The sequence below is a fragment of the Eurypyga helias genome, unplaced genomic scaffold (genome assembly GCF_000690775.1).
Source record: "Eurypyga helias isolate BGI_N326 unplaced genomic scaffold, ASM69077v1 scaffold25909, whole genome shotgun sequence".
Lineage (NCBI taxonomy): Eukaryota > Metazoa > Chordata > Aves > Eurypygiformes > Eurypygidae > Eurypyga > Eurypyga helias.
In genome coordinates this window covers 22106-33554 of record NW_010271788.1, presented here as the reverse complement: position 1 = coordinate 33554, position 11449 = coordinate 22106, and the positions used below count along the sequence as shown (strand labels likewise).

Below are 11449 nucleotides of genomic sequence, written 5' to 3'. Positions count from 1 at the left end.
GGTGGGCAGAGCCGCGCCGTCAGGGAGCAAGGCGGCTCAGTAAGTGCCCTCGGGGCCTGGTCCCCAGTCATGGAGAAATCGGCCCTAATCCCTTAGAAGTAGTTGCTGCTGCTTCTCACAGGAAAATCAGCGAGCGGCCCCAGTAACAAACCATTCCTACAGGCACCCGAAACGCCTCACAAATACACTGGTTGTTGGGGCCTGGCTGTGTATTGCACTGCCCAAAGCCCTGTTCAGCCCTAGCGCCATCCCCCTGAGCGACAGCAGTACGGCTCTTCCTTGGGGAGCGAAGTAGAACCCTCCTCTGTGTTACAATTTCACCTGTGCCTTGGTTTGTGAACTGTTCCTGCCTCTCGACCTGTAGAAACCAAGCTCCTGGTCAGCTGCTGGACAGGAAGGTCTTTAGAAGCCCTGTATTACATTTGCAGATGTGGCGAGTGTCAGTAGGAGCAGTAGACAAACCTGAGAGTGTTTTTACCAGCTGTGAAACGCACTTGATGTTATCAGCATGTATTCATATTTCAGGAAGGGAATTTGGGTTTGCATTATGATGTTAGCCAAAGGGGACTGGTATGAAAATCCAGAGAGTAGGTGGTGTGCATGAAGCACGGTGAAGGGAAGAAGCACTGTTGTCTCTCTACTGCCTTGCCAATGTGCATCAGTTTAACCCAGCGTAGCTGGTTGCTATTCATGGCCCATGTGCACTTTGGCTGCTGGGTGGCGCTTTTTTACTTTTTGTCATAATGTTAGGCTTCAGCCGCCCAGTACCAACTTACCCCTGTCTAGTCCTCACTGCTTAGGGATAAGTGTGGCATACATCAGGGCTGCTGGCAGAAGGGCCATCCTAGGCCTTCTTTCCCATTGCCTCTCCTGCCCCTTGATCTGTAGGCTCATCTAACGAGTGGCATTGGAGGGCTAACAAATGCAGCTGAACTACAAACACTTTTTTCTTAAGCTCTAGGTTTTTCACACAACAGTAGGAATACTAGAACTGCACAAGAGGGGCACTGGGGAAACAAAAGAGGACAAGGGAAAGTATGACTCCTTTGAGTAGCGGCCAGGAATAATGACAAGAGTACATGACCATGCAGATTTGGCCTAATTCTCACCCAGGCCGTAAAGTAAACCTAAACAGAGGCAGGTCTCTCTGAAAACAAACAAGAGTGAGCTGTCTTACCATCGACTTCTGATTTCATTTTAGTAGTTTAATTTTTTTTTTTTTAGGATGAAGACCCCCCCTAAATCACTTGTGACAGAAGACAGTCAGCAGTGTGGTGTTCTTACAGGTCAGGATCATTTCAATTATTCTCCTACATTTTCCCTGTAAGACCCCAGAGTGGAAGAAAAGGGTGCTGGTATCTGATTCAAACCTGAAGTAAATACAAAAATTTCCATGAAACCAAACTGCTGTCTTTTGGCCTCCTCTAAGCAAATAGTAGGAAGGGTAAGGAATGCTTTGAAAGGGGATCTTTTCATATCTGTGACAAAGACAAGTAATGAACTCTGGGCAGTGTTGTGGTCAGTGCACAGACATTGAGATTGTAAGCCCTCCCATGGCACACTGGTAATAAAAGCAGTAATAATAAGAGGTGTCAACATTTTCTATAGAAACCCAAATAAGCTATTCCCTGCTGCAGTTGAATACTTGATGTGCTTTGTGGTTTATTGAATTAACTGTTCATTCAATGCTACTTTTAAATTCAGTGTGATTTATAGGATGGAGCATTAAATTTGCATTTCAGTGGGATGTCATTTTATTGTGCCGTGCTTAGTTATGTTAATTTAACGTAGATAATCTCTGCAGCCTGTTTCTACTCAGAAAAGCCGAGAGAGACTGATGTGAAGGTTCTTTCACTTTCTTATAGATTCCGTTTGTACTCATCTTTTTCCAAGGGCAAACCAGATTCTGTTCTCATCTGACTCAGAGGCAGTGGTACCCCATCCTTGGGAGTCCCAGAATCTGGATAACTCGCCACCTGCCGGTCAGTTTTCCCTGGTGTACTGGCCACACCAATGTGAAGTCATCAGGGACAGAATTGAGCACATTGGTAAGTTATTGTGTTGTGCTTAAATTCTTGTGTATGGGCAAAAAGGAAGCACACCTTATATATGAATAAAGAGCCAAGAATTTACTATTACTGTAAGTAAAAACTTAAGAAACAAATTGTTATTAGTCCAGATTAATTGCTACAGAAAAAGAAAAAATGCAGGTAAATTTGTTATAAATATGCTTCCTTCACACCCTTTTTCTGGCTTCTCCTTCTACTGCTCCTCTAGATCCTAAGGTCAGTGGTTTCATTGCAGAGGTTGTGTTCTGTGGAAGGGAGGGGCGGGTTGTTGCAAATTGTCAGCCTCTGGAGTCCTTTGCTGGGAGAAGTACGATGTTTATATTGATGATACAGTCTTCCTCATTGTAGGATCCAAATAATTCTGGTATAAATAGAATGAACCACTTTTCAATGTGTCCTTCATACTATAAAGACTCCAGTACAACCTTCCTGCTTGTACTCCTTCTGTGTGTCTGTTCTTTCTCAGACTGGATACCCACTGCTCCTGAGCCTTTGTATACTCCAACAGGTTTGGAGATGACGCCTCCATACCAAAGTCCTGACAAAGGCACTGTGATTTATCTGGGAGAAGAAGGTGAGAACACCCTGAGAAATCTTGCTGTCAGCTGTAGGCAGATGAAGCACCTGCTTTGATCTTTTATGAACCTAATTCAAAGCCTGATGAAATCAATATAATTTTCTACTGTTATTTTAAAGCACTTGGGAAAAATTGTTTTCCCATACATAAGGAAGAAAATCAGTTAAACAGCTCTCTCATCATCCTTAAATTCTGTTCATACTGTTAATTATCTCAGAAGTCCAGCTCAGCTCAAGCCATTGATCTCTGTGAATAACAGTGTGAACCAGAGTTTGTTGGGAAAACACAAGTGGAGAAAGATAACTGAGCAGCCAAAAGAGAGTGAAAAAGGTGAGAGCTGCGTAACTGCAAGATCAATACTGCAGTTTGTGGAGGAGAATGTTTTGTTACCCTGTTTGCTATAGTGCTTTTGCCAAGGCTTATAACCAAAGTCTGGCCAGATTGGATCAGTGTTTGGGTGCAGGCTTCTAGGTCTGGCAGGGATGAATTGGACACAGTTGAAGGGAGTTAGTTGCCTTATTCCACCATCACCAGTTGATTATCAGAGTTACTTATTCTTTCCTGTGTTTGCTAAGTTGACCCAGTTGCTTTGGATGAACTTGGAATGTCTGTCAGTTGCTGATTTTGGCCCTGGGCTACAGGTACATAGATGAGGATGGATAATAGTTTTACAATCCTAGGATAACTACACATGGCCACAAAATTTTCAGAAGCACAAAGCTAAAAGAAAGCTGGCATCCTACTTGAGGCCAACGCAGTTAGTAGATCTTGCAACGTACTGAAAAGCGCTGGTACCCTTTGATGGTGTGTTTATTCAGAAATTAGCTACTTCTGCAGTACGGGCGTGTTACTCCTCACAGGTAGGTTGCTATATTTGGTGGCCAAGAAAGCTGGTAACTGCTGCGTGACTAGGAAGGAACCTCTGTCCTCTGCAGCTGGACCTGCTAATTTATTGCAAGGGATAAGATTTGGAGGAGCACTCTGAATCCCAGCTCCCTGCCTTCTTGAGAACAAGGACAGTGATTACTGTTACATTCCTTTAGTTGCTCTTCTTGAAAGATGCAACTTGCTGTGTCCTTTATTATGGACTTGAAGTTCACGCACAGGCAACTGGAAATGGTTCTTATTTCAGCCAGTACAACTCTCCAGAAAGATTTGAGATTGGTAGGACAGGCATCTGCGTTATGCAGTTTATGACCCGAATGCCTCAGACTGGCATGTAATGAGCCATTGCATCCTGCGGGAGTCAGCAGCAGCACTCTCCTGATTCCCACCCAACTGGAATTTGAATTAGCAGGAGATGGGAATTACTGCCTGTCTGGGAGCTGCCTGCTGCTGAGCTCCTACAGGCCCTTCTAAAATCTAATTTGGGAAAGAAAAATACAATCCAATGGTGACTCCCATGCAGAAAAATTAAAATACTACGATAGACATCTCAGATTTTATGCATGCATTTCATACTGTGGCTTTGGACTGATACAGATATTTCCAGAAGCAGTTTTACTGGTTTAATTACTGAAACATTTTTCTTCATTAATTTTAAGGAAGAGCATGAAGAGGAAGGGAAAGGTGAATGAAATTTCAGCTAAATAGAAAATAATTATTCAAGTGTGTATCCCAGCCACCAAAGCTAACAGCCCTTCTCTAATGCAAACTCTAATGCAAACCTCTGTGGGTTTGCACTAACTTCAGTCATGAAGAATATGCTGAATATGGCATCTTTTGCCTATTGCAGCAGTGATTCAGGGAATGAAAAAATTGCTTCTAGGAATCTTGGTTTTACATAACTTCCCTGAGTGGGCTTTATTAACAGTACAGGAGAGAATAAGACAAGATACTGCTGCAAGATGAACTTCTAGCACAGCCCCAGTCAAGCAAGGGCAGACACAATTCAGATCTGAACATGGGCTGCTGTGCAGCTTTAACCCTGATGGGTTTTTTTGTGGGTACAGTTTGAGGATGACAGGAAGTTTTGACTATCCCACTTTTCCACACCTTGGTGGCAAAAGCTTTCTGGAATCTAAACAACTTCCGGTCCAGAAAAGTAAATTCTTGGCAAATCTAGAAGCTCTGTTTTTTTTAATGAACTATGGTAATGAAGACTGTAGTAAAAAGTTCAGTCATGCCTCTGTGAGCATCTCACCTGAGGAAGAGTGAACAAGATAGCAGACCAGAGCCAGAGGAGCTACAGGGTCAAACTGCACCCTAGAAGAGATGTGAAAACATAACTTGCAACATAGAAGTGATTGCTGCTCGGTCTGAGTGTCATCTTTTTTACTTCTAGACTAGAATAATTGAATACAGAGATTTAAAAAAAAAAAAAAAAAAGAAAAAAACTGATGGCAATAGTTGTCAGCTGCATATGATTTCTGAGTAGACAAGTTGCCCATTTGACTGGTGACAAGACCTGGGCGAGCTGAGTCCTAGAGTCTTTCCACCTAATTCAGTTGCTTTGCCCTTTGCTTGTGCAGAGAGACACAGGCACCTCCAAGACAGAGTCGGATCTTAGGCTGCTTGAAATCCATAAGGTTAAATGGGAATGGGCAACACAATATTTGTATAATTTCTTTTACACTTACCTAAGATATGATTTGAAGTTCAGGCCCATGCAGTTGTCTGTTTCTTGAAGGATTTTTAGAAGGCTGCAGGTGTTCCCTTAAATGATTCAGCCTGAAATGGAAAACACCTGTTCTGCTCCTTCCCCTAGCTAACAAAAACTCCGGCTTTATGTACTCCCAAGTGAGAGGTCTCTGCCCCCTGAAGCAGATCCTCCACCACGAAGGGGACAACACACTGATCTTTGAAGCACGCTTTGAGAGTGGGAATTTGCAGAAGGTGGTCAAAGTGTAAGTTTCTAATTTTTTTTTTTCTTTTATGGAGTTATTATCAGAGTTGTTAGCAGCAGCCTGCTGTCAGTGTCTGGACAGGATGTGTTACTCTGGGTGTGTAACTCGTCTTATATTAGTTGAAGAAGCGTCAGAAGTAGTTTCAGGTAACCTTCATGTGAAATGGTCTGATAACCATAGCACTGAAGGTTTTCTGTAGGTGATAATCACCCACACAAACTCAGCACCTTTTCTTAAGCACCTCCTTTTAAAGCATAGTGTGGAGAACGTTTTTAGAAGTCCTAGTTGTTCTTTAAAGTCCTAATGAAGACAGCAGTTGCATTATTGACACACACGGTGCAATCATGCATCTTCTCCTGACAGCTCTATAGACTTTGGTGGGGATTGGTCTCTTCTCCCAGGTGACAAGCGATAGGACAAGAGGAAACGGCCTCAAGTTGTTCCAGGGGAGGTTGAGATGGGATATTATGAAAAATTCCTTCACTGAAGGGGTTGTCAGATGTTGGAACAGGCTGCCCAGGGAGGTGGTTGAGTCACCATCCCTGGAGGGATTTAAAAGATGTGTGGACGAGGTGTTTAGTGGTGGAATTAGCAGCGTTAGGTTAACGGCTGAACTTGATGATCATCGAGGTCTTTTCCAATCTAAAAGATTCTGTGATTCTGTTTATGACAGTGTACATTGGATTTGCACCTGATCAGCCGCAGGGTGCTTTTTCATGGCCGTTCGCGTTCCTTAACGCGGCATCATACTATCGCGCTAACCCGCATCGCTTCTTTCTGCCCACAGCAATGAATTCGAGTACCAGCTGACCCTGCGCAGTGACCTCTACACAAGCAGACACGCACAGTGGTACTACTTCCAAGTAAGCAATACACAGGCAGGGATGCCGTATCGCTTCACTATCGTCAACTTTACCAAGCGTAACAGCCTATACAGACGGGGCCTGCGGCCACTGTTTTACTCAGAAGTTGATGCGGAGAAACACAAGGTTGGCTGGCGAAGGACTGGAAATGAAATCCAGTATTACAGAAACAATGCGAGACGAGGTAGACGTCAGTACTTCTCACTCACTTGGACGTTCCAGTTCCCTCATGACCGAGACACCTGCTACTTTGCCCACTGCTATCCTTACACCTACTCCAACCTGCAGGAGTACCTGGTGGCCATCTCCAAAGATCCAGTGAAGTCCAAATTCTGCAAGATTCACATCTTGTGCCATTCACTGGCGGGAAATATAGTGTATGTTTTAACTATCACCAACCCCCCAGAAAGTGGCAAAGGCACTGAGAGGAAGGCTGTGATACTAACTGCGAGGGTGCATCCAGGAGAAACTAACAGTTCCTGGATAATGAAGGGCTTTCTGGATTACATTCTTGGCGATTCAGGCAAGGCTCAACTGCTGCGGGACAGTTTTGTCTTCAAAGTGGTACCCATGTTGAATCCAGATGGTGTGATTGTGGGAAATCACCGCTGCTCTTTGACAGGTCAGGACTTGAACCGCCAGTACAGATCCAACATGAAGAAATGCTATCCTTCCATCTGGTGTACCAAAAACATGATCAAAAGGTACCTCGCTTTCTTTCCCTTTAGAACAGATGTTTTTCCTTTCTGACTGCTTTGTTTATGTTTAGTTGCATTTCAGACTGGGTTATTTTTTTCTTATTGTGCAGGTTTTCCTTTAATACCCTTTCTCCATTCGTCGTAAGTTAAATCTCCAAAGTAAAAGTTTTCATCAAAACATTTTCAGCATATTTCTCCCCACTATCCCTTGCCAAAATGTACTTATCAAATTCCTTATTTCTGGCATACAACCACGTCCCAGAATGAAGTGAGGTTCAGAATAGATCCCAGCTGTCCATTTGACAGGAAAGATTGCCAAGTTTGCTGTATGTTTTGCTACAAATATGTTTGATTTCTTACACAGACTTCCAGTCACAAAGTATCCACATTGATACTGTGGATATGAAACTAAGCCTTAGAGCTTAATTTGTATTGCTTTCCTGCTCTTTAGATTCCACATGAGCTTCAGTGTAACGTATTACTTCAGACTAGTTTCTGAGGCGGAGAAAAAAAAAACCACTTTTAATGATGTATTCTATGTGTCCGGTATTACAGAGTGATGGGGGAACGGGAAGTTTTTCTGTATTGCGACATCCATGGTCACAACAGGAAACAGAATGTCTTCATGTATGGTTGTGAGAGAAAGCAGCAAACAAAACCACCACACGTGCAGCCACATCTCTTTCCGCTCTTGCTGAGCAAGAGCTGCCCAGATAAGGTAAGCAAATGTCTGGCTAGAAACTTACTCGCCTAAAATTTCAAGCACTAGCTGAGATCTCTAATTTATTGTATCATGTTTACTAAAAGATGGCACTTCACCCAGTAAAATAACCTTCAGTTGGCTAAAACTAGACATGTTAGGAATATGAAATTTTAACTCCTTTGAAATTCCAGCACTCCAAAATACATCATGCTGAATTGGGACATTAAGTTAGCATTTTTAAAAGATTTTTTTTAAAGGATAAAAAAAAGGGAATATCAAATTAACATTGTTTTAACTATTCAAAAACCTAACATTACATATTCTGCACTCCTATATGAAATGCAGCTTTAAAATATATACTAAAGAAAACAGATGTTTCTCCAGATTGAATCCTTTTGAAAACTGTGTCAAAGTCACCATGTTTGTGCAAGATATTTCATTTGGGGGGAAAAAAAAATTAGTAGGAAATGACAACTTTTAAAATATGTCATTTTCCAGCAAACTCTGGCTGCAATAAGCTTCTTTGGAACCAGAAACGTTGCAGAGGCTCAGGAATAAAACAACACACAAGCGAATCAGGTGATGTCATTGCATCCCTGCAGCCAATGCTGTTTTCGTCAGATACCAATAATGAGGTGGTTGTGAGCTCCAAATCGGTTGCATCAAACTGTTGCTCAATTAACTCATCAGAGAAGAGCTATTCCAGCTTTGTAGTAAATATGCATGTTGGTATATAGCAGGATTTGTGGTAACTCAGCTGGTCAGCTGTCTATACAGGATCGTTTAGAAACCATAAGTACGTACAGCCACCTAAAGAATTATTTGCAAATTTCTCAGAAACCCTTAAAGTACAATAAACTTTAATCAAAGGGCTGTTATTTCACCCACGTCTCCATTATACCAGTAATAACAGTACGCTCTGAGCTGTATTGTGCAATATTCAAGCAGAGTGAAAACTCACAGTTGTTTGCCTGGTAGATAGGATCTTAAAAAATCTTTCCAGGTTAAAATAAAATCCTTGCATCTTGTTATTTGCTTCAAAGGCTAACACTGTACCTGTCTTTTAAGTTCTCATTCCCAGACTGCCGTTTCAGAGTTCGAAAAAGCAAAGAAGGCACAGGTCGAGTGGTAATGTGGAAGATGGGCATCACCAACAGCTACACTTTGGAAGCCTCTATCTGTGGCTCTAAGTTGGGTGAGACAATTCCCTGTAGCTATTTAGTAGAAATCATCAAACAAGACCTTTACTTCTGTTTTTTCTTGGAAAATGGTTGCTTAAGCTACCATCCCCTCATTGGTGTTCTGTCTTGTTGGGGAGAAATGAGTGATGATTTAAGATAAGAGTTGGAAAAAGCACTAAAACTAGGGCACGCACCTGGCAACCTTTCAGGCCACCACTAGCATTACTGCATTTGTATCATGAAGCAACATTAGTGGATGGCAGATCAAAAGCAGTAACTAAAACCAGTTGTATTTTTAGGAAATTTTGTAATAGGGACTTATAGTTAACCCCCTTTGAGCAGATAGATTGGTATATATAGGCAGAATAATGATCTGTAATATCATTTGTGTAAAACTGGCAGTCATAGACCTGTCTAGGATCTGTTGGTAAAAGATATGTGAGTTTGCAGTCAGCCACCACCCTGAAATATCACAACAGCAGTCAGCAGGATGGCTGACATTTTCATTTCTGTCTTGCTCCTGTTGATGCTGCAGGTTGTAGAAGAAGCACCCATTTCGATATGAGAGACTTGGAGTCAATAGGACAGCATTTCTGTGATGCTCTCTTGGATTACTGTGTGCCTAACCAGAAGGTAAGGAAAGTCTCCCCTAGGCCTAGTTCATCCTACTGTAACAAGTCAAATACTCTATACGGCTATAGCAATAATAAATTTGATAATGGCTTTCTTTAAGCAGTAAACTGAACTTGTGGTTTTTCTTATGTGTGCCTGAAGGTACACGAGAAGGTGGTGAAACAGCAAGCCTGGGTGAACTCCAAGGTCCTGAATTCTGATGTGTTAGACTGTGATTCCAGGTAACCTAGCGCTATGCAACTATGCCACAGCTTGTTCTGTGTTCTCCAGCAGTCTCATGAAGACTGCCAGAATAAATGTTAGAATTGTTACTAAATGCTACTGAAATTAACCTTTGAATAGTCACACTGCTTAGTTGAAGACTCCTTGAAAGACTGCACACAAACCTTAGTAGCCAGTTGCATGGAAGGAGAGCTCTGTTCCTACCCCGTGTGGCCTTCCTGAGGAGAAATGAAATTGCATCAGTACATCACTTATATCGATACGGGCTTTTTTTCAGCCTGACATTTTGCAGAGCAATGTAGCCACAAAATAAGGTATATTGTTTTGGGTTTGTGTAAACCTAATTTCATTAATCATGGAAGATGCTGGTCTGTTTCCTTTTTAGCCAAAGGGGTTAAGCTCAGGGTAGTTGAGAGCAGTGCAAGAGTCTGTCCAAACCATACCCCTGTTAAACATGATCAGCCCCTCCCGTGCCAGTGCTGACAGTGGGCGAGTGCACGATCCGCTGTGCAGGCGATTTGTGAGAGGTGGGCATTTATGTGTTACGAACAGCTGTGGCCCTCTGGTCATTTGTTAGGTAATAAAACTTTTGTACGTTTCTTTTTTGGGAAAACATGAATAGGTTGGATCTATCTCACCAAACTTTAGGTGCCCGTAGTATAGAAACAAGAGCTGAGCGTCACCACTCGTGCTGAACTGCAGGGAAACAGAGAGACACAAGATCTTAATGCATCATCAGAGGACTAGGAGCGGGCTTGCTGGGAAAAAGAGGATGATGTTCTGTGAGAGAATTTAGGAGGGGAGGAAGAATGTGTGTGAAGCAGAACTAAAAGAAACCTAGGCAGAAGCAGGAGGTGCCACCTGGATAGATCACGTCTTTCAATAACCAAGCTTTCTCTAAGATGGTGATGCCCCCTTTTTTGCATGTTACCTGTAGATCTGTAAAATTAAAATGTGGATCATAGAATCACAGAATGGTCTGGGTTAGAAGGGACCTTAAAGACCATCTAGTTCCAACCCCCCTGCCATGGGCAGGGACACCCTCCACTGAACCAAGTTGCTCAAAGCCTCATCCAGCCTGGCCTTGAACACTTCCAGGGATGGGGCATCCACAACTTCTCAAATCTGGATGTGGAAGACAGGCAGGTGGAAAACACATTTACATCTCTACAGCTAGGGTTACTACAGAAAACACCTGCTAATGGTTGGGATGAATGCTGCAACATACTGTTTGCAATCACCAAATTTGGAAATTAAACAAAACAATACTCATCTTTCACAGCAGCCAAACTTCTGACAGCCGAGACTCCACTGATGTTGTTGCACACCAGCTAAAACTAGGTACTAAGGTATGCTATGACTTCTTCTGTCGGTTTATGTCTCTGTCCTGAATGCCGCTGGGAAAGAACCACTAGAGTTTGACAGGCTGTATTCTGAAGAACTTTAGGATTAAGTCAGTCATAATAGTAACGAACAAATCAACAGTCTGTAGAGACAGTCCCTATTAGCAGTGCAGACCAACAGTATTAATTTTCCCTATAGCTTAAGCCAGGTTGTCCAGGAGGTGGAGTTTTTCTTCCAGAAGAAGGCGGGTTTCTACCTGTCAGGTTCTGCAGTGCAGCTGAGTAAGCAGACATAGGGTCAGGCTGAGCAGGAG

At 42.7% G+C, this 11449-nt stretch overlaps 1 protein-coding gene across 1 annotated transcript; it reads left to right on the top strand.

The window, feature by feature from the left end:
* Window positions 1-1925: 1925 nt before the first annotated feature.
* On the top strand, window positions 1926-9795 carry AGBL3 (ATP/GTP binding protein-like 3; the record flags this gene model as incomplete). Its single annotated transcript, XM_010158938.1, has 8 exons — window positions 1926-2048; window positions 2536-2643; window positions 5354-5492; window positions 6280-7059; window positions 7609-7771; window positions 8825-8951; window positions 9473-9570; window positions 9712-9795. Coding segments are annotated over 8 exons (1622 nt in total), but the record flags the coding sequence as incomplete, so codon positions are not given.
* Between the last annotated feature and the right edge of the window lie 1654 nt (window positions 9796-11449).